This window comes from Sorex araneus, chromosome 3 (genome assembly GCF_027595985.1).
Source record: "Sorex araneus isolate mSorAra2 chromosome 3, mSorAra2.pri, whole genome shotgun sequence".
NCBI lineage: Eukaryota > Metazoa > Chordata > Mammalia > Eulipotyphla > Soricidae > Sorex > Sorex araneus.
This window is the reverse complement of record NC_073304.1, coordinates 204751850-204776031: the sequence shown is the minus strand read 5'-3', so window position 1 is coordinate 204776031 and position 24182 is coordinate 204751850. Positions and strand designations below refer to the sequence as shown.

Below are 24182 nucleotides of genomic sequence, written 5' to 3'. Positions count from 1 at the left end.
TGGTGGTGGAGAATGGGCACTGGTGGAGGAATGGGTACTCATCATTGTATGACTGAAATGTAATCATGAATGTAAATCTGTAATTATCTTACAGTTATTCAATTAAAAGAAAAAAAAATTTTTAAATTAAAAACAGGCTGGAGCGATAGCACAGGGGATAGGGCATTTGCCTTGCATGCAGCTGACCCAGGTTCAATTCCCAGTATCCCATATAGTCCCTTGAGCACCTCCAGGAATCATTTCTGAGTGCAGAGCCTAGAGTAACCCCTTTACATTGCCGGGTGCCCAAAAAGCTAAAAAAAATAATAATAAAAATAAATCAAAAAAAAAATGTTAAAACTTTCGAAACGGCAGGAGAGATAGCTCATGCCTAGGCACATGGTTTGCATGGAAGGCCTGGGTTTGAGCCTAGCCCTGCATCATCCCTCATCCTTGTCCCAGCCTTTGGCACTGCCAGGTAGGACCCAAAAAGCAAAAGGAAAACTGGGCAGAAGAGCTAGTCTGGTGGATAGAGTGCTTGCCTTACATGCAGCCGACCTGGGTTCTATCCCCAGCACCGTATATGGTTTTCCTAAGCCTGCAACAGATATTTGTTAGATCACTAGCACTGCATATGGTCACTAAGCACTCTCAGTAGTGACCCCTAAGGACCACTGGGTATGGTATAAACCCAGCCAATCCTCGAATAAACCTAAAACATAAATAGTTGTCACCAGCAAGCATGTTTTAAAGGAAATACTAAATAATCTTCCCTTTGAAGCAGGGGGACCTGATTCCACATGGAAGCCGTATATTAATGATGATGAATGAATTTAAAAAATGTTTACATTGAAAATAATAACAATATCCTGAGGTACTTAAAATACATATAGAGAGTTAAAATATGTGATCAGGACCGGAGAGAGAGCTTAAAGGGCTGAGTACATGTTCTGCACACAGGAGGCCTAAGTTTGATCCCCGGTACCGCATAGCCCCCTATACTTCTATGAGAGACTCCTGAGCCCAGAGCTGGGAGTCGCCCCTGAACACCACCGTGTGTGCCCAGTCCTCCTGCCCCCCAAAACACATGATCAGCATCATTTATGGAGTAATGGAAATGGAATTATTCTAAGGACTCTGCTTTGCCCTAGAATAAAGATAGCTTGTATAAGATTTTAATAAACAGGATTTATATTATAATTCCTAAGGTAAACACTAAGAGTATATAACTGTCCGGTTGTGGAGAGGGTGGAGAAATTTTCAGTTTTTTTCTTTCCCCTTTGTTGTTGCAGTAAATGGAAATCCCACTGGTTGGTCTCTGTGTAGTTGGTTGTGGTACTCGCCAGGGTCACATGCTTGGTCATGGTACTCTCACGTGTGATTTTGGTACCTACTCAAGGGCATGCACATGTGTGCCCTGGGGTTACACACTTGGTCACTGTGCTCAGCTGACCACATACTTGCAGTGTTTGCCCATACTTGATTTTGATTCACTGGAGATCTCATACTTTTGCTGTTGCACTGGGGATTCCAAAGTGCAGAACCACTGGGATTTTTCTCAGCCCACTGTGGGTGAAGTACTAGGAATGAATTCACAGCTTCACATAAATTTTATGGGCTATTTATTTATTTGGGGTTTCCTGTTTTGGTTTTGGGGCCACCCCCTATGGTGATCAGGTGCATAGAACTTCTCTGTTAAGAAAACATGTTTTGAGCAGTGTTCTTAAATAATGATTTTCCAGAAATCCACTAATAAATTCATTTTAGTCTTATCAAAAATGCAGTATGGGTCTTTTGAGAAGATTCTGAAATGTTTGAGCACAACAAGTAGGGCATTTGCCTTGTCAAACAACAACAAACCGAGCCAGGTTTGGTTTCTCTGTCCCTCTCGGAGAGCCCAGCAAGCTACCAAGAGTATTCCGCCCGCATGGCAGAGCCTGGCAAGCTGTCCGTGGAGTATTTGATATGGGCAAAACTGTAACAATGAGTCTGACAGTGGAGACATTACTGGTGCCCACTGGAGCAAATTGATGAACAACTGGACTACAGTGGTACTAGTAGAATTTATGCCTTGAGTAAAAACACTAAGTTAAAGGAATATGAGGCATTTGATGGGTTTCTACGTTTAGATGAGGAGGAGCATAGCACAGCAGGTAGGGCGTTTGCCTTGCACGTGGCTGACCCGGGTTTGATTCCTCGGTCCTTCTCAGAGAGCCCGGCAAGCTATCAAGAGTATCCTGCCTGCATGGCAGAGCCTGGCAAGCTACCCGTGGCGTATTCGATATGCCAAAAACAGTAACAAGAAGTCTCACAATGGAGACATTACTGGTGCCTGCTCGAGCAAATCAATGAACAACGGGACGACAGTGCGATAGTGCTACAGTGCTATGTTCCGATAAATCAGAATTTCTGTCTTAATAATGAGGGTCAAGAACAGCCAAAGGGCCAGCTTATTTTTTCTGCTTAAGGGTCAGATAGTAAATATTTTAGTCTGTCTGCAGCTCTTTAGATCTGACGTTATAATGAGGAAAATATCCCAGGACAGTATGTAGAGGAGTTGTTTTTTATTTTGTTTTTGTTTTACTTTTGGGGTCACACCCAGAGATGCCTAGGGGTTACTCCTGGCTTTGCATTCAGAAATCACTCCTGGCGGTGCTTGGGGTACTATATGAGGATGCCAGGGACCGAACGACGTCACCCATGTGCAAGGTAAATGCCCTACCTGCTGTACTATCGCCCTGTCCCCAAGGCATGAATGCACCTATTTTCCAATCAGCTGCTACTTATGTAAGAGACAGGTAACAAACTGGATTTGATCTGTGAGCTATAGTTTTCTAATGTTGGCTCTAATTCAGGATGTGTCAGTAGTATACTTGAAGAAGCTTATTGAGCTGGAAGCCTGAGTAAGTCAGCTACCTTCTAAGGACTTTTGCATGATATATTATATATTTAATTAATCTCTCAAGTAGCATTATCACTTATCTTCTGAGTGATATTAGGCTAAACATCATTCTTTAGAAGAAAAGAATGGTCTAGAAATGGGGTGCAGGAGTGGTCTAGAAAACAGTCCGGGGGGTGGGTGGGTGGGAAACATTTAATGAAGAGAAAAGCTGAATAATTTCTTTCAAATAAACTGCTTTATCAGAATCATGCCAGATTTGGTTTTATTTTATTTTTTAACTATTGAGGCATGCAGTTATTAAATGTTGCCTACAGGGCCTTGAGAGATAGTACAGAAAATAGGGCACTTGCCTTGCTTGCAGCAAACTCAAGTTAAGTTTGGTCTCCTCAACCATATATAGTGCCTGAGCCCTGCCAAGATCGTTTCTACAAAACGGTCCTAAGTACAGCTGGGTGTGACTCAAACAACAACAAAAATACTGCAAACCGTATTTATAACACTTTGAGAAATTGTGGACTTAGTTTAGATTTTTATAAACAATTGGGAGAAGTGGTGGGTTATTTCAGTATCTACCTTAGAACTGTTTCCCATTACTAGAGATAATGATTCATAATTCTGTAAACAATTACATTAACAAAAACAGGAACTTTGGTACTTGATAATGAAAAATGTATCTCAGACATGCCCCATATATGCACCCAACATTATTCATCAACATACCAGACAAGCAGATGATTAAAGAGCCATTTGTAAGCTATTTGTGCCATTAGTGATTTATTAAGTCTGTTCTGTTTAACAATAACAAAAGGGATGAGTCTTTCAGTAAGAATTTTCAATTCCCTCTCCACACTCCACCCTCTCCTCCACAAAAGAAATTTCTAAGTCTCAGTGTTATATGTGAATCATTATAAACACTAGGTGGCATACTTCCCTGGAGAAAGCCTTAACAAGCCCTGTATTCCTTTCAAAGGAAGCCCTGCTCCTAGACAAAGAACTTGAATGAGGGACTGGAGAGATAGTACAGCAGGTAAGGCACTTCCCTTTCATGCTTTGACCCAGGCCTGATCCACAGCAACCCATATCAGCTGCCAAGCCCACCAGGAATATGTAGTTTGCTTTGCACATGGCTTGACTCAGGTTCCGTCCCTGGTAATCTATATGAGGAGAAGCCAGGAATGACCCCTGAAGACAGCCAGGAATCAGCCCAGAACACCATCCAATGTGACCAAAAAAAAAAAAAAAAGAAAAACAAACCCCAAAACAAAGCACTTGAGAGACCAGACAGATAGCTTGAACGGGTTGGAGTGCATGTTTTGTGTGCAGGAATCTCTGGCACTGTGTCACCCACGCATGACTGGGAGTGACCACCCACGCATGACTGGGAGTGACTTTCATGTTATTTGGGAAACTGTGGATAGAAATAAAATAATGATGTCATTTTGGTAAGTGAAATGGAGACATTGTTCAATATCAGGAGGTAGAATGCTTTTTTTATTTTAAAGACAGTCATTTTGCTTTTCCCTGATTGACTTCAGATTATTGCATCATTGCTCACTTGTCTATACCTCCACAAGGCAAGAAAGTGAGGAAACGGCAAAAAGCAAGATTCTGCAGTGGTAAACTGCTGCTCTGTATAGGGCTGACTTATAATGACCCTGGCTGTAACAGCACACAGTGAGTGACTCAGGGCTCTTGCGGGAAGGGTCAGCAGGACCTTCTACAAAACGGTCTGTTTGCCCTTTTATTTTGATGAGGGCATGATAAGATTTTCTCCCTGTCTTTACCCATGGAATGACTCATATATTAACTCTTAAGAGCATCACCATATTCTCTGAAGAAAAAAATCAAGGTCTCCAGAACACAGGCCTGGATTTTTGCCAAATGAGGGGTGTGCAGAGACTGGATAACTTCCTGCCTTTAAGTCACTATTTATTAACGTCGGCACGGGAGCTATAATACAGTCGTTAAGGCCCAAGCTTTTTCCTGATCATACCAATAGGAGTGATGTCTGAGCACAGAACCGGTGGTCTGTCCTGAGCATAGCGGGGTACAACCAACCTTTCCCTTAAAATTTAAACTTAAACAATGGGCCAGAGTCATAGTGCAGCAGGTAGGGCGCTTACCTTGTACATAGCCTACCTGGGTTTGATCCCCATCATCCCATGTGGTCCCCCGAGCCCGTCAGGAGTCATCCCTGAGCACAGGGTCAGGAGTAAACCCTGAGCACATCGGTGTGGCCCTAAAATGAAACAAAACAAACAAAAACAAAAAGGATTTAGTTGAATTGAAATCTTTTCTGTTGGGTATAAATTTTACATAATTTATACTAACCATTTAAAAAATATCTGGGTATATGGCCCATGTCTCCTGAGCACTCTATCAAATTTATGATTTGAAAAATGCTTAGATTTAGAGAGGGAAAGTGAAACATTCTTTAACTATGGATTACCTCAGTATAACAAAAGTTACTTCACGGGTTAAAAATTGTTCCAGGGGTTAAGGTGCAGGTCGCCTTGCATACTACCAACCCCAGTTTGATCCCTGGCACCATGTGTTCTGAACACTACTAGCACTGAGTAGCCCTGAGCACTGGTGGGTGTAGTCCCCCAAAACCAAAACCAAAACCCTGCTATTGGGAGCCATGATATCTCAATAATAAGAAAAACAAAAAATGTCATGAAATTTCAAAGTTACAAGAAGAAAAAGAAAGGTCCTTATAACTGGGATGATGAGCTATAGATTCTGTTTCAATTTTCCTTATTATGTAATATGTTCCCACATGGCAGATCCTGGCAAGCTCCCCATGGCGTGTTCAATATGCCATAAACAGTAACAATAATGGGTCTCATTCCCCTGACCCTCCAATATGGCACTGTTGGGAAGGACGAGTAAGGAGAGGTTGCTATAAACTCAGGGCTGGGGTGAATGGAGACGTTACTGGCATCCACTCGAGCAAATCGAACGAATAATGGGATGACGGTGATACAGTGATATAGTATGTTGTGGAGACTGTTACCTGGGGCCATACCTGTTGGTGCTTGGGTGCTACTCCAGCACATTGCTCAGGGCTGCTCTGGGCAGTGCCCCAGGGACAGTGCAGTACCAGAGACCTCTGTCTCCTCACTGGCCCTTTAATCTATCACCCAGATCCTGCATATTATGTACACTGGTACATATTCTTGCCCTGTTGCCTAGGGTTGTATAAGCATTATCATTTTTCGGTGTCATCATCATGGAGTTTATCAAATGAGGAAAGTAAGCTGGATTTACATCTGGTAACTTAATAACGTACAAAACTAACGCTCGTGTTAACTAAAGCTCACACTTCTGCTTTTTCTTTTTTTTTTTTCTTTTTGGGTCACACCCGGCGATGCACAGGGGTCACTCCTGGCTCATGCACTCAGGAATCACCCCTGGCGGTGCTCAGGGGACCATATGGGATGCTAGGATTCGAACCCGGGTCGGCCGCGTGCAAGGCAAACACCCTACCCGCTGTGCTATCGCTCCAGCCCATCACACTTCTGCTTTTTCGACTGCACTGCACTGTACTGCTGTAGTCCCATTGTTCATCCATTTGCTCGAGCGGGCACCATTCGCCTCAGCCCTGAGATTTGGTGTATCGAATACACCAAGGGTAGCTTACCAGGCTCTGCCATGCAGGCGGGATACTCTGGTAGCTTGCCAGGCTCTCCGAGAGGCACAGAGGAATCAAACCTGGGTCAGCTGCATGCAAGGCAAACACCCTACCCGCTGTGCTATTGCTCCAGCCCATACATTTTGACATACTATATTTTTTCCTTGGGGCTCTGAGGCACCGCTACTGTGCCCTACGATCACTCTCAGTGATGGTCAGCCCTTCAGTGCGGGCGGGTGGTTTGCTACTGTACCTGGCAGTGCCGTTGTTGCTGGGGCAAAGAGACGCTGTCACCAGTCTGTGGATTGAAGAGGGGCCCTCGTGCCTACAGCCAGCCACACTGCCCTTTCGCACTAATCTCCCTGGCCCCCTGTAGTTTATTTTGGAGAGACAAAGGCTTAATTAGTAAATGTAGAACCCTCTTCACAAAAACAAATATAAATACTCAATTATACTGATTTTTTTATGCTGTAGCTATCCAGAATTATTTGCTGTACACCAGAATGTGATGTAAGTGGCTCTCTATGATGTGAAAAACAGTTATTAAAAGAACTGAGGAGTATTGACTGGAGTGATAGTACAGTGGGTGGGTAGGGCATTTGCCCTGCATGCAGCTTACCTGGATTCAATCCCTGACATCCCCTAGGATCCCCTGAGTACCCCAGGAGTGATTTCTGAGTGCTGACCAGAAGTAACCCCTAATCATCACTAGGGATTACCCCAAAAAATAACCCCCAAAACAGAACTGAGAAGTAGGATTCTTGTTTGCAAAACATTTCATAATCCCCTAAAAGTTATCCTTAAAACCCTTATCATTGCTGGCTGTTACCCAAAAAATAAAAGAACAACAACTGAGGAATAGAATCCTTGTTTGCAAAACATTTTTTAAGTCACTTAAAAGTCACCCTTAAAGAAAACAAAGGTATTTCAAGTCATAAAGACAGCCATTTCTCATCTTCAATTTATTTATCACCCAGATAATTCTTAATGAATAACATTCCTGACTAACCACTGACTCCTTTTGTTCCTAAATGAAGGAGTGTGGCAAGCAAATATTTTCCCAGTGAATCAGCGTAGAATCCTCGATTTTATTACCTTTGCCCTAAAGTTTCCAGACAAAACTAATTGGAAGTTTTGCCTTTGGGATCTCACTTAACTTCTGTGTATGGGTGATGGATTAGGCTATGAATTGACATTGCAGATGTTGAGCAAACAACTCCAGTCTTTAGGAATGTTTTTTTTTTTATCAGTTTTGAGAGAGCCTCCTGGGGTGGGAAAATGTCTGTCTACACATCTTTCTTTCCGTGGGTTTTTTTTTTTTTTGGGGGGGGGGTTTTTTTTTTTTTTGCTTTTTAGGTCACACCTGGCGATGCACAGAGGTTACTTCTGGCTCTGCACTCAGGAATCACTCCTGGCGCTGCTCAGGGGACCATATGGGACGCTGGGAATCAAACCCGGGTCAGCCTCGTGCAAGGCAAATGCCCTACCCGCTGTGCTATTGCTCCAGCCCCTGTCTACACATCTTTCTTACAAGAACTCATGTACACATACTATACTCAATGTAAAGTTGGTGAAAGTGTTGCTAAGCTAAGTTCATAATTAATGTGACCATCTTAGGGGTTTTAGATTGAAAAATAACTCTGTAAGAAAGAGCCCTAAAATCCAACAGTGAATTTCAAAATCTAGAAAATATTTTTATTTTTCATATTTTATTTGTATTTTTTTATTTTGATTTTGGTGCCATATCCAACTGTGCTCAGGGATCACTTGTGGTGGTGCTTAGGAAACTGTATGATGCTGGGAACCAGCCATAAGACAAGAGCCTTATTCCTTAGAGTATCTGTCTCTCCCATAGAAAACATTTTAAGGAGGTCATAGTGTATGAACTAGTTTATCATTTTATTTAAATAAATTTTTTCACAGATCAAGGTATGACTTTCTCATACCTTCCTCAAATACGGTTTTAATTTGTGGCATCAGAACGTCTCTCTCAGAGTTTATGGCTTTACATTATAATCAAACAGTATTAGAACTTCATTGTGATAGTGGAATGCTTTTGGAATAAAATTTGGGGGGAAAAAATCTCAAAGTTTTTTTCAAGAAAATTTTTTACAATTAAGAAAACGCTACATTTTCCATTTTTGTCACACATGGTAGTGCATAGAGCACCATGTGGTGTCAAGGACTAAACTTTGGGTCTCCAACCCTGAGCCTTCTCCCCAGCCCTTAAATTTCTCTTCATTAGATCACAAGTAGTGCAGTATTACTTCTAAAGCTACAGTGAAAATTGACCTCACAGAATTGTCTTCACTTTTCTCATCTAATCAATAAAACTTTTTCTTCCACACTGCTAATGAAAGCACATAAATTGTAGGAAAGTAACTCTTAAAATTTATCTGCAAGAATCTTTTAAAAGTTAGGGGCTGAAGTGGTAATACAGAAAGTAGGGCATTTGCTTTGCACACAGCTGACCCGGGTTTGATCCCAGCAGCCCATATGGTTCTGAGCACTGCCAGAAGTAATTGCTGAGTGCAGAGCCAGTCATGACCCCTAAGAACTGCCAGGCAGGTCCCCAAAACAAAAAAGCCCTAAAAGAATGTTTCAAAAGTTAGAATACTTTTCCACAGACAGCTTACCATCTGTTCTTACTTGAAATCTTACCCTATGGTCTGACTATGGTTTTGTTCCCACCCAGACATACTACCTGGCCATGTAGTACATCTATTATCCTGGGCAAGGCAAAATTATTTCATTATCAAGATTGGAAAATATAATGCAAGATCATGAAACTAAATATATGGGGCTTTGAAGAGGAGTAAAACCAGATGCCTGATAAGTTGGAAATAGCTAAGGATCTTGTTGCATTAACTTTATACAGCGATTGTGATTTTAAGTTGCAGTGACCCTGACTAAAGATGTGGGTCATCGGTAGAACACTGCCTTGCACATACAAAGCCCCTGGCACAGCATACGCAACAGTGACCCTCAACCCTGTCATTCTGATAAGAACCTGATATTTCATCACAGCCATAAAGTTCAACTTCCTTATCATGAAAGGGTGTTTCTATTGATAATAATTAGGAACTCCCAAAAGCTGTGCATGCAAATGCTCTAAGACTCATTTTATATCACAGATTACAGTCTGTCTTTTTAATCTTTCTAGGACTATCACTTTCCCAGAAGCTGACACTTTGTAGTAGTGGTGCTCACTTGTTGCCAAGGGCTATGCACTAGTTGGGGTGTGCAGAGCGTCATACCCCACAGAGCAGTGGATGGTACTCAGTAGTGAGAGATGAAACTGGGGTGGCACTTGCAGCCTCATGCCTGCAAGGAAAGTGCTCTCCTGTCACACAGCCACATCCCTGGGCGCTGAGATGGTCCAGCTTGGTGATTGTTTCCATATGTGCTTGAAAATTATATGTATTTATTGTGGGAGTGGAATATTCCTATGTTCATCTTACACTGTATTCATACTGATTTTCATATTTTTCAGATATATATCCAGAAGTGGTGTGGCCAAATCCATATGGTAGCTCTATTTTCGATAGTTTGAGGGAACTCCACACTGTTTTTCAAAAATAGTTATACTAATTTACATTTCTGCCAACAGCATACATGTTTCCTTTTTCTCCATGCCCTCACCAAAACTTTTTATTAGTACTGTAGCACTGTTGCACTGTCGTGCTGATCATTGATTTGCTCGAGCGGGCACTAGTAACATCTCCATTGTGAGACTTGTTACTGTTTTTGACATATTGAATACGCCATGGGGAGCTTGCCAAGCTCTGCTGTGCGGGCGGGATATTCTCAGTAGCTTGCCAGGCTCTCCAAAAGGGACGGAGGAATCGAACCTGGGTCGGCTACGTGCAAGGCAAATGCCCTACCTGCTGTGTTAGCACTCCAGTCTAATGCTTTTTATTAACCTGTTTAATACAGACCATTCTCACAAATGTGAATAACTTAAATTTCTCTAATAAATGATAGTGAGCTTTTTTTATATACTTTTTTTTTCTGTTATTTGGCCTCTGTATGTTCTTTTTGGAGAAGTAGCCATTTAGATCTTCTGCCTAGCTTTAAAGGGTGTTTTGTTGTTGTTGAGACATGTGAATTCTCAAAATACCATGAATATGACCTTTTAGCAGATGTAGGATGTGCAAATACGGTCTCCCATTTAGTATGCTTTTTTATTCACTCTCCAGAGCTATTTTATTTGATGTAGTGCCATTAATTTTAGTTCTTATTTCCCTTGGTATTGGGATAGATATATTCTCAATAATATAATGTTGATATAACAGATTATATCAATTGTATCATTTATTTAGTTCATAGTTTCAAATCTTATATTCATGTCTAGGGTGCTAGAGAGCATAGAGCGGGTAGGGCATTTGCCTCCAACATAGCTGACTGGGTTTAATCCCCAGGACCACATATGATTGGTCCCCTGAGCCTCTCCAGTGAGTGAGAACCAGGAATAAGCCATGAGTATTGCTGGGTATCACTGTATCACTGTCATCCTGTTATTCATCGATTTGCTTGAGTGGGCACCAGTAACATCTCCATTTGTCCCTGTCTCGTGTTAGTGTAGCCCGATGGCATATTGGTGCCTCTTTTAGGATCAGGGGAATGAGAACCGTTCTTGTTACTGCTTTTGGCATATTGGGTATGCCACAGGTAGCTTGCCAGGCTCTGCCGTGCGGGTGGGATACTCTCGGGTAGCTTGCTGGGTATGGCCCCAAACCAAAAAATCAAATCTTATACTGTGGTCTTTAATCCCCTTGTAAACCCTGTGAGTATAATTTTAAATGGATTGATTTTGTTATTGTTGTTCTTTGCATTGTTTGCATATTGGAATCAGAGTTTTGTTTTGGTTTAGTTTTGGGGCAACACCTGACAATACTCAGGACTTACTCCTGGCTCTGTTATGAGGGATCTCTTCTGGCAGGCTTTGGGGACCATATACGAAGCCAGGGATCGAACTCAGGTTAGCCACATGCATGGCAAGTACCCTACCCACTGTACTATCACTCTGGCCCAGATTTTTGTGTCTTTTTTTAACTGCTACTTAATTGTCTTATTAATTGGCTCTAATAGTTTTTGAGTATAGTCTTGAGGGTTTTATCTGTTATATCATCAGCAGATACTAATGGGTTCATTTTTCCAATCTGAATTTCTTTTATTTTATTTTCATCTTATTGCTCTGTTTAAGATTACTAATATTAAGTTAAATTGATGTGGAATAGAAGTGATGAAAGTGAAAAACTTTGTTTTGCTCTTGGTCTTAAGAGAAAGGCTTTTCATGGCTATTTTTATTCCCTGTTAATTTAGTATGGTTGAAATGTAACCTACATTTTATACATTATCATGGGACTTGGTTATTTTAGGAGTTACGTTGAGAAGATAGTTTGAATGTGGAACTTTTTAAATTCTTTTCATCAAAATGATCTTTTTTTCAGTTTTTGTGTTTTCATTTTTATACCAACTAATTTGTTTAAATCAGGCACTTTATATTTAGGTTAAATCATATCTAGATTACCATTAACCTAGTAACATTGAAAAAAATGTGGTTTCCTGTCGGTTAACAAGTTAAACTAAAATATCAAGGGATAAGCTAAATGAACTTTTGAAAATGAGCAAAGGGGAAGAAACTGAGTTATTTTAAGTATTAATTTTGTCTGGGAATCACCACATCTGCTTCTAAGACTGAGTAATGATGACTTTTTATTGTTGTTATGGAAAGTATATGCCAGTTTTGTTGTGTGAATGAAAAATTCCTTTTTGTTTTAGATTCTAGGGGTTCACCTGAAGTAGCCATATTCAGGGGCTGATCCTGGCTCTGTGCTTGGGATTCACTTCTGGCAGAACTCAAGAAACCATGAGGTGCCGGGAACTGAGCCCTGGGCCTCTTGCATGTTCAGCACTTAGAGCTATCTCTCCATTGATCGTATACCTCATGAGAACTTTGGAGATTAGCCTTACATTTTATTGACATAGATGATTATATTTAGAATTCTTCAATTATTTTTTTTTCCTTCCACACCCAGCAACAGTGCTCAGGGCTTACTCCTGCCCTCTGCTCAGGGGTTACTTCTGACAGGGACTAAGGAACATATGCAGTCCTGGGGTAGAATCTGGGTTGGCTGCATGCGAGACAAGCACCTTAACCTGTTGTACTATCTGTCCAGCTCCAAAACTGATTATTTTAAAACATGCAGGTGACCTTCTATAACTTTGAATGAGTCCAGGCTTAGGATTTCCAGGAGTTCTATTTTTGACCAGCTCCTCAGTTGGTTCTGTGCCTATACCTCACCTTGGCATTTAGGAACCATTGTATTTAGTCTATGTAACAAAGACAAATATTAACCTGCATAGTTAGCATTTTCACCTGCATAACTTGGATTAATTTTTAATACTTCCAAACAAAGGTATGTGGCAGCACAAATGCCCCACAGAAAAAATTTCTTTCAAAGAAAAAATAAAGTGGGTCAGAGAGAGAGTACAGGGGTTAAGGCACTTGCCTTGCTTTCGGCCAACCCTAGCTTGATCCCCAGTACCACATAGTCCCCTGAGCACCACCAGAAGTGACCCTTGAGCACAGAGCCAGGAATAGTCCCCAGCACTGCTAAGTGTGCCTCCTTCCCCCGACTAAGTAAAAAGATGCTAAGCTCATGGATGCTCGTTTCAAGTTTTATTTTTGGTTTAGGCTCTTAGTGGTAAAGATCAGAGAGGTGTTTAATTTGCCAACTGCTTTTTAATAGGAATGAAATGGTATTCTTAGGCCAGGGAGGTGACTCTAAGGGCTAGGGTGAATAGCTTTGTATGCCAGAGCCCCGGGTTCTAGCCCAGCACTGTATGGTCTTCTAAGCACTAAACCAGGAGTAGGCCTTAAACCCTGCCAGGTGGTACCCAGAAGCCGAAAGGTTAAATTATACCTAAAAGAATAAGAAGTTTTTACAATAGATAACATTCTTACAAAGGAAAAATACTCTGAAAAGAAAACCAGACTCCAGTTAGAAATCATATTGTTTTATAGTTTTCAGAGATTAATGTGGACGGAAGGAAAGTGTCTACAGAAGGGAACCAGAAAAATTTTGTAATCATGGAAATCTTACTTGGTTATGGCTGTACAGCTATGTATTTGTCATAAATTAGTATATAAGATGTAAAATGCCTCAGTAATTTTTTAAAAACCAGTTAGGTAAACATTCTAGGAAGTGCTATTTTTCATGTTACTAACTGCAGCTTAAAATATTTTTTAAATTCTTGTTCTTTAAAAGCTCAGGTTTTTCTGTTAATATGTGGTAATTAAGATGTTGTCTAAATAATCTGTGCATTGATAGTTCTTCCATCATTGACATTTCTAATCAAGTTTCTCTTTTGTTTTATAGGGTCCACATATAGCTTCAGTTACGTTAGCTGCTTATGAATGCAATTCAGTTAATTTTCCTGAACCACCCTATCCTGATCAGATTATTTGTCCAGATGAAGAGGGCACTGAAGGAGCCGTTTCTTTGTGGAGTATCATCTCAAAAGTTAGAATTGAGGCCTGCATGTGGGTAAGACACCCCTTTTCCATTTGTGGAACATTAACCTCACTATCTTGTAACTTATTATACCTCCTTGAAATTTAGTTCAGATGCATACCTAGTACTTACTTACTTCCAAGTAAAAGGATCATTTTAGAAAAGCTTGCAAATAATATTAAGAAGGGTGACATGAAGTAGTTTATGACAGGGTATCTTCTGTTTGCAACTAACATTAAGAAGGGTGGCCTGACAGCTGGGAAAAGGACAAAAGATGGTATTACTATTACTGCTTAAAAATTTTTATATAAAAATAGTTTTATATACCTGACTACTCATGCCAAGTGGACATATTATCAGCCCTAGATTGGTAAATATTATATGTCTCACTTCCAGATGAAAATATTACATAGTTCTTATTCTTAGAAAACTTATTTCATTTTCTAAGTTACTGTAATATTATTATTTGGGCTGGAGAGATGGCACAGGAGTTAAGGTGCTTGCATTGTACTCAGCCAACTCAGATTTGATTCCCTGCACCCTGTATGCTCCTCCAGGCACCACCAGGACTGATCCCTGAGTGCAGAGCTGGGAGGAAGCCTGAGCATCGCCGGGTGTGGCCCAACAAAACAGAAAAAGAAAGAAACCTATATAATATCAATGTTGCATTTAGACATCTCTTAACCAGTGAAGCTGTAGTGTGGTAGAGGTATTAAAGAATAATGGTTGTATACAGTGTTCATTATAATTGTATTAGGGCCAAAGAGACAGTACAGTAGATAGGGTGCTTATCTTGCATATGACTGACTTGGCTATGGTCCTCAGCATCACATTGGTCCCCAAAGCACAGAGACAAGAGTGACTTACCCCTGATCACCAGATATGTCCCCAGCCACCCACCCCCAAATAACGCAGGCACACGGTTTTTGTTCTAGAGAGGCTTTATTGAGGGCATGAGAGAGGGTGTGGAGAACCATTTAGTGCCAGGTATTGAACTAGGGGTCTCTTTGTCAGGCATGCTTTCCAGCCGCTGAGTAATCTTTCTGGCCAGCCGCTGAGTAATCTTTCTGGCCTCCATTTTAATCTTTTTTTTTAAATTGATTTATTTAGGGCTTGGGAACCACTCCTTGCTCTGCAGTCAGGAATTACTCCTGGCGGTGCTTGGTGGACCTGGGATCGAACCTGGGTCATCTGCATACAAGACTAGCACCCCACCTGCTGTACTATCAGTCCAACCCTTATTTTAATATTTATAAGTGCACAATTTATTAGAATTAAGCACTTCACCTTGTGTCCACATCACCAATATCTTCTACCAGAACTTTTTTGTAATCTCAAATAGAGATTACAATACTATGCATTGCACAAAAACTCATTCCTTCCTCTTTTCTAGATCCTTGTAAAAATGGAGCCATACAGTATGTGTCTTTCTGTGACTGATTTGTTTCACTTAGCATAATATTTTCAAGTTTCATCTACATTGTTTTATATATAGCAGAATTTCATCCTTCTCTAAATCCATTTTTTAAATATCTTCAAGGGAAACTGCAAGAAAATTTCCTCTTTTTTAAATTTGTTAAACAGTCTGAAAACAATTTGATAATTGTTTCTTAAATTTTTTCCTAAAGGTGGGCCAGAGGTTTAGTACAGCAAGTAGGGCGTCTGCCTTGCATGTGGCTGACCTGGGTTTGATCCCCGTCATCCATACAGTCCCCCGAGCACTGCTAGGAGTAATTCCTGAGTGCAGAACCAGGAGTAATCCCTGAGCATCGCCAGGTGTAACCCAAAAACCAAAAAAATAATAATAATTTTCCTGAAGAGTGCTGAATTTCTTGATGCTTTCAAATTTACAAACTCTTGCTTTTAACTGTGATTCATGTTTACAGTTAGAATATATAACAGAAAATCTGTTTTTAAAAATTATTAGCACTAATTATATGAAGCTGTCTTGACTTTTGAGTAGCCAGTTTATATAAAAGCCTGTATTCTTAACAAGCCACCAAACAGCCAAGTTGTCAAAATGTCCAAGTAGATTAACCCCTGAGCTGAGAGCTCAGGCCTTATCAGAATGAAGGCAGGCAGATGCCTGCTAAGGGGGAAGAATTGGTAGGAGGGAAACTGGGAGGTTGGTGGAAGGAAGATCACACAGGTGGTGGATTGGTGTTGGAACACTGTATGCCTGAAACAACTGTATTATGAACCACTATGTAAATCACAGTGTTATAATTAAAATGTTTTAATTAAAATTAAAAGGGATAGTACAGCAGATACGGTGCTTACTTTGCCTGCAATCAGTCTGAGTTTGATCGCTAGTGTTCCATATGATCCCCCAAGTACTTCCAGGATTTACTCCTGAATTTAGAGCCAGGAGTAACCCCTGAGCACCTCCAGGTGTGACCCAAGACAAAAACAGAAAAAAAAAATTTTCCTTCTCTCCAGGGGCTCAGGAAGTATACTATAGTAAAGGAGGTAAGGCACTTGTATGTGGCTGCAGCAGCTGCAATATACTGGTTTGAATCCCAGAACCACTTATGGTGCCCTGAGTACTGTCAAATATGGCCTAAAAACAAACAAAAATTAAAATTATTTTTTCTACTCTCCAACTTTGTTTCAGAACCCGCTTAACTTCAAGTACAAAAACTCGGGATTTTCCTTCTCCCCAAATTAGAATTTTTGTTTAACATTTTCAGTAGGGCCAGAGACATAGCATAGCTGGTAAGGCACTTGCCTTTCGGGCATTCGACCCAGGAGATCCCTATCACCTACCTTATATGGTCCCCAGAGTCCCACCAGAAGTTGACCCCTCAGCAGAAAGTCAGGAGTAAGTCCTCAGCACAGCCAAGTGTGACCCAGAAACAAAAATAATTTAAATACAGAACCAAAAAAGCATTTTCAGTTGAAGTAATATTTTATTATATAACATTATGTCAATTTCTGGTATATATTGGAAATTAACAGATGTATATATACTGCACTAAAAATTTGGTTTTGCATGTCATCATACATATTTCCTTCATTGTCCTGATTAATTGATCTTATAATCCAGTGGTTTATTTTTGTTTCATCTGGCTTGTCAGTTTGTTTTGTCTATCGATCATGTGAGTGAAATCAGTTTTTTTCTTTCTCTGTATTTCACTAATCACACTACTCACTAGGTCCCTATATATTTAAACATGCCTGGATGACTGTATTCCCTGTCTTGTCTCTGTTAATGATGCTGATGTGATGACAGGAGAAGGCCAACCCCCACACATGCTTGCTTGTGGTCTCTGCACATGAGGCTCTCTCACACCTCACTATGAGTGTGCCAGGGAGCACAGACAAGCTGTCAGGACTGTACTCAGCATATGTGTGTGGCACTGGGGATTGAAAGGTGGGGAGTCTCATGTTTGCAGAACAAGTGCTTTAGCCACTGCACCATCTCCCAGCCCCCCCACTACATCTTGGGGGTCACTTCCACAGTGCTCTGGGGCGATCCATGCCAGGTCAGGGCCCTAACACTTACACTATCTCTCTGGGTGCTCTATCCCCAGTGTTTCTTTTCCTCCACTCTGTTTAAACACTTTTGGTGTACAAAGTTGTTCGTGATGATTTGTTACAGGCATTCAATATTCCAACCCCCTGTCCCACCACCGCTGTGACCTTCCCTCCACCATGTCCCCACTTTCCCAACCACCTCTCAAGCCTGCCCTTGTAGCAGGTCCAAAATAATTTATTTTATATTATTTGTTACCACTAAATGGCCTAGTAGAATTTCACAAAGTATTTCAATAAAAGAAAATTTATGGAAATTATTGTATCTCATTATGCCTAGCTCCCCCCCCACACACACACAGCTACTGCCTCAGGTTTGTTTTTTTTTTTATAAAAATTGACACTTAAGGAGAGATTATGTCTTGGGTCATACCTGTCTGTGCTCTGGGCTTATTCCTGACTAGCTCTGCACTCAGGAGTCACTCAGGCGACTCTATGGAGTGCTAGGGATTGAATCTGGTTTGAACGTATCCAAGGCAAGCGCCTGCCTTCTGTACTTTCTCTTGCCTTTTATTTTGTGCATTTTAGTATGCATTTTATCTCTTTGCCAATTCAAGAGGCAAGGAGTTCAGGGTGATAAGTTAGTTGATTTGTATAGATGGTTTTTAAAATGAGCTTTGTGAATAATTTCATCAAATGCCATTTGTCTCTCTTTTGCAGTTAGGAAGCCAAACATTCCATCCCTTTAATTAACCTGCACTGAACAGTTGTTCACAGCTTTGTTCTGACTTTGCAAGATTTACAGAACTCTTTTTTTTTTTTCTTTTTGGGTTACACCCGGCAATGCTCAGGGGTTACTCCTGGCTCTGGCTTTGCACTCAGGAATCACTCCTGGCGGTGCTCGGGGGACCATATGGGATGCTGGGACTCGAAGCTGGGTCGGCTGCATGCAAGGCAAACTCCCTACCCGCTGTGCTATCACTCCAGCCCCCAGAACTCTTTTTTAAGAATTCTGAAAACATGGGTTTTACTATCTGGAGATTACTGACTAAATAAATCTATGTTTAGGATATAATGTGTTCTTGAGAACTTACCTTAGAATCGCTATTTTTTCATGTTGTATAATACTATAGTATTGACTTTTGCTCACCATTCTTGTTCCTTGCTAATATGGGAAAAATGATTATAATTAAAAATTGGAAATAAACATGATCAGTTAAATATGACAATATGTAATTCTAGGTTTTAAATCATTACTTCCTTTTTAACTTTAAGGAAACTTGTCATGTGTTTAAACCATATGACTGCTTTCAGAACTTTTGAACATTTGACCTAACAGGCTTTAGAGAAGTTTGTGTTTTTAATAAAATGTTGCTCTTAACTTTTCTTCCTGCTTTTTGCTATGAGAAAAAAGTGTTTAAGACATCAGGGAGATAGTCCAGGGGTGAGGCGCTTTCTTCTCTTGCTCTTTTCTGGCTCTGGTTCAGTCACTAGCAGAGCATATGGGCCTCTAAACAGTGTCATAATGAATAATTCCTGAACAAAGATCCAGGAGTAAGATGTAAGCATAGCTGGATGTGGCCCTCAGAATCACCCCCAAATTTTAAATACCAAGAATTGCATACATTATCACTTTGCTTGAGCTATTACTGACTCCTAGCTAATACAGTTTTATCTGTATCCCTTCTCATTCCGGTATCAGCTATCTTTGGCACATCCTAGGTTTCATATTCTATCTCATTTTTCTTCACTATCTGAATCTTAGACTTAAAACCATGGAATGTTCAAGTATTGTAGTTGTAGTCTCTTCAACTCAGTTGTCTAGTTGGTATTCAAATTCCTCTAGTCTATTTATATATTTGCTTTTCTTTTAAAATTTGTTAAAGAAATTGGATTATTGGGGTCGGCACTATAGTGCAGTAGGTAGGGTGCTTGCCTTCTATGCAGCCAATCTGGGTTCAATCCCCGACTTCCCACACTGTCTCCCAAACAACACCAGTAGTAACTCCTGAGCACAGAGCAGGGAGTAACCCGTGATCATCACTGGTGTGGCCCAAAAATAAACCAGAGGGTCTGGAGCAATAGCACAGCGGGTAGTGGAGCAATAGCACAGCGGGTAAGACGTTTGCCTTGCACACGGCTGAACCGGGTTCGATTCCCAGCATCCCATATGGTCCCCTGAGCACCTCCAGGGGTAATTCTTGAGTGCAGAGCCAGGAGTAACCCCTGTGCATCACCGGGTGTGATCCAAAAAAGGGAAAAAAAAAAAAAAACAGAAAAATTGGATTATCTGTCAAGTATTGTTTCCTACCATCTGGGATCTTACTGATTTTTTGAATTGGTTTCTCTAGTTTAATTATTAAAACCTTTTTGTTTCAGGGGTTTCCTGTAAGTTAATAGTTTGAGAGGTTGATTTAATTATGTGTTTTTACAAATGTATTTTATAGTCTTGTGTATTTTACATTAATATTTTATATCATAGTTTTGATATTTCTATCACATTACAGTGACTATCTTTCAACACCATTATTAAGTCCACTATCAGGAATTAATAATTGGTGATAATCTGATAATATCACTTTTTTCATTATTTGTTGACTAATTTGTTTTTATTTGGTTTTTGGGTTGGGGACTGCATCGGTGGTGCTCAGAGTTTACTCCTGGCTTTGTGCTCAGGGATTACTCCTAGTAGTTTTCAGGAGACCATATGTAGTGCTGGTCGAACCCAGGTCAGTTGCAAGCAACACATGTACTTACCCCACTCTGCTGTCTCCCTGGCCCCCAATGTTTATGAAGAGAAACTTCTCACCATTTTATTTACTTCAAATATAGATGACGGGGCTGGAGCGATAGCACAGCGGGTAGTGCGTTTGCCTTGCACGCGGCCGACCCCGGTTCGATTCCCAACATCCCATATGGTCCCCTAAACACCGCCAGGGGTAATTCCTGAGTGCAGAACCAGGAGTGGCCCCTGTGCATTGCCAGGTGTGACCCAAAAAAGCCAAAAAAAAAAAATCAAATATAGATGGCATGATAATTACTTGATTTTTTCTTTATTTGCCAGTATTTTTTTAATAATAAAGTGGTTCTTTGTCTTCTTCCAAAGAAAAATTAACTTTTCCTGTTAGTAGAGTTGGGTTTGATATGGAGAGTCTTTTGAAAGGGGAGTGAGGATTATGCCATACCCTGAGGTGCTCAAGGGTTATTCCTGGGTCTGTGTTCAGGGATCACTCCTGATACTGTTTGGGTACTACAAGCAGTACTGGTGGATTGAACAAGGGTTGGCTGCATGCAGGCAAGTGCCTTGATCTCTGTACTGTCTCTCTGGCTCTTTGTCAGCAAAGCTTGATTTTTGTGTTATTCCTGTATACTACTTCCAGGAGTATAACCTGTCCTCCCTCCCTTTTCTCTCTATATTCTTTAAATGTGACTTGTTCTTTTGGCATTTATGTTTTTTTTTCCTCCAGAATTCTTATTTCACATTGTGGCTAATGCAGTCTTACTTGGAGATCATTGGTTCTACATATTGGAATACAAAACTGTGATTACCAGATGTCTGCCTATCTTATTGTTCCTTTGGGATTCTTTTCTGGCAGAGCGTTAGGCAAGAGCAAATCTAAAGGCCTAAAGTTGCTCCTGAGAACTGCTAGTGCTCTTTTATTCACTATAAGTTGGAGCAGATAAGGTGGCTCAAAGTTGAGAATTTTCCTAGAGAAAGTGCTTCTTGCTCTATTACTTATATTGTGTTTAAGCCATTTAAATATGAACTAATTTTCTGACTTCTTTTCCTTTGTTTTCATCCTTATGTCCTATGATGATGGGGTGGAGGGGGGAGAAATTGTCTTCAAAAACAAGAATCCACAAGTGACTGAAACATGAGTCACTCAGTGAATGTCCTGAGGAAATAAACATTTTTCCTGTGGTGAAAAGTTACCCATCCTAATATTGATTTTCCAAGGGGCTTCCCGACCACAATTTATTAAAAGTTTCAACTCTACACTCAAACATTTTACTCAGCCAAAGCACCTTCCTCAGTACCAGGTTTCTTAGAAAATGCTCCTCTTAAAAATTACTGTACTCATAAATTCTGTTATCAAGTCATAATATTAGGAAGGGGAAAAGACTACACCAAGCTAGCAGTCTTGGGACTAAGGGTCTGGCTTAGTGGTAGAGCATCTGCGTTACATATATGATGCCTTGATTTGAACTCCAGCACAAAACAAAACAAAATGAAAACAGTGCAGAAATGCTAGTGAATTAATTCAAGTCTATAGTACACCAGGGATTGTCCAAAAGAGTTGATTGTTTCCCCGTTTCCTTCCTTTCCTTGTGATATGTAGGGCCTACACACTTGGTTCTGGTGCTCACACACACACAGTGCGTTGGGAATCAGCGCGGCTCAGCTGTGCCAGAATCAAACCTGTGACTTGTGCCAGTCAGGTCCTCTGCACTGGCACATATTCCTGGGTGTTGGCAAGGAATTTTAAGTCTGTTATTTTGCCTAGCATTGCATATTCAGTGTTAGAAGTCCGGATTCAGACTCGCCTTCTGATTCTGTAGTCTCTACTTTACTCATTAATACATTGCATCCAAGTATGCTTTTGGTATTATAGGAAAATACAGATCTGACTTGTTCAGTGGTACTGTGTTGGGACAGAATCTCACCCGAGCATTTTGTTTTCCCACTTAGGGTGTCGGCACAGCCATTGGAGAGTTGCCTCCATATTTCATGGCTCGGGCAGCTCGTCTCTCGGGTGCAGAACCCGATGATGAAGAGTATCAGGAATTCGAAGAGATGCTGGAAAATGCAGAGACTGCACAAGTAAGAACAATGGGGAATAAATCAATAGAACTCTGATTAAGATGAAATGGCTTACGATTAAGATGAAGTGGCTGATAACTGTTCTGAAGACAAAAACTGCCATCATAAGAACAGTGTGATGTTGGGGCCGGAGCAGTAGTACAGAGGTGGGAAGGGCATTTGCCTTGCACGCGGCCAACCATGGTTCAATCCCTGGCATCTCATATGGTCCCCCAAGCACCACCAGGAGTAATTCCTGAGTTCAGAGCCAGGAGTAACCCCTGAACATCACTGAGTGTGACCCAAAAACAAAAAAAAAAATAAAAAAACAATGGCTTACAGTAGGACATTCAGAGTAGTAGAATATATATAAAAGGGATCATAATCTTTTATTTTTATTATATTATTTGTTCTGAGGGGTCACAAGTGGCATTGCTTAGGGTTTACTCTTGACTTTATGCTCAGAGATCACTCCTGACATTGCTCAGGGGACCATCTGCAGTGCCAGGGACCAAATCAAATCTGGCCCCATGAAAGGCAAGTTCCTTAACCCCTGCCACTTTGGCCCCTAAAAGTATTAATAATGTTATAATAGAGAAATAACCAAAAAAAAAAGTGACAGTGCAGACAAAGCTTTAGCACTCTGCTAGAAGCCAGGGTCAATTCTCCTTGTTGGTGAGATAAAGGAGACAAACATCCTTTGTCTGTTTTGTATTTATAATAATTATTTTCTTCCCCCAGCATCTTTTGAGCGAAGAGTAAGAAGGAACTTCTGAAAGGCCAGAACGATAGTACAGCAGTTAGGGCATTTGCTTTGCATGCAGCAACCTAGGTTTGATCCCTGGCATCTCGTATGGTTCCCTGAGCACTGCCAGGAGTGAATCCTTAGCACAGAGCACAGAATAACCCCTGAATTGCCAGGTGTGGCACAGAAATAAAAGAAAGAAAAAAAAAGAAGCTCTCAGTTCTACTGGGTATCACCCAAAACCAAACCAACAAATAATTTGCAAGATCATTAGATGAATATAGGACCATACGGGTGATCTGGACTGTAGTATAAATTATCAGAACTTCCCAAGTATTTTCTTAATGGTACCAAATTTACCATGTCTAGAAGAAATTATTTGGGAACTCCTAATTAAGGACAATTTGGCCAGTTCCCATGTCTCAGTGATTCCCAGAGCTCAGCCAGGGGCCTAAGTTTTCAGAGCTCTAAAGACATTGAAATGTCAACTGATTTTCCATTTCACTTTCATTGACCAAATTGTTGCCATGAATAAAGGCCTCATCTTCGCTACTTGGCAAATAAATGCAATATTGCTTCACATATCAATTGCTTCCTTAAGGTTCCCCCTAGTGCATTTGGGAAGAAACTTTGAGAACAGGATGAAGAGTAACTGTCCAATCTGGAAGTCTGGGGAGATTTCATGGAGGAATCTGCATGTCCAGGGAGTGACTCAGTGGAAGAGTCCCTGCCTTATCAGCATGAGGCCGACACTCGTTCACTCCATTACACCATCCACATGCTGTGTGTGACCCTGGGGCACTGCTGTTTCAGATCCCCTCATTCCATAACAAATTTTATGTACCTGCACAACAGTTAAACATGTGCAACCTTAAAAGGCACAAGTAAGTGTGTGATTTCCTCAAGTCACTGCAACAGTAAACAGCTAAGGGAAGGGGAGAGCCGGGCAAAGAATCTGGATGTCATAAAGGAGGCAGTGGTTCAGACAGAGGAAACAGCTGCTGAAATTACTAGGAAGCTAGAGAAATCAGAGCAGAAACCCTTGGAGGAGAAAAAAAAAATGTCTGGCTGCGATTGCTTTCTCATCTTCAGAAAATGGCAGGGCTCCCTCCAGAAGGCGGGGGAGT

At 40.9% G+C, this 24182-nt stretch overlaps 1 protein-coding gene across 1 annotated transcript in view; it reads left to right on the top strand.

The window, feature by feature from the left end:
* VMP1 (vacuole membrane protein 1) overlaps positions 1–24182 on the top strand; it is a 118809-nt gene that overhangs the window by 45234 nt on the left and 49393 nt on the right. Inside the window, exons 6-7 of the mRNA XM_004608614.3 lie at positions 13901–14068; positions 22200–22331. Of these exons, the coding sequence (XP_004608671.1) occupies positions 13901–14068; positions 22200–22331 (300 nt within the window). The remainder of the gene's footprint in view (positions 1–13900; positions 14069–22199; positions 22332–24182) is intronic.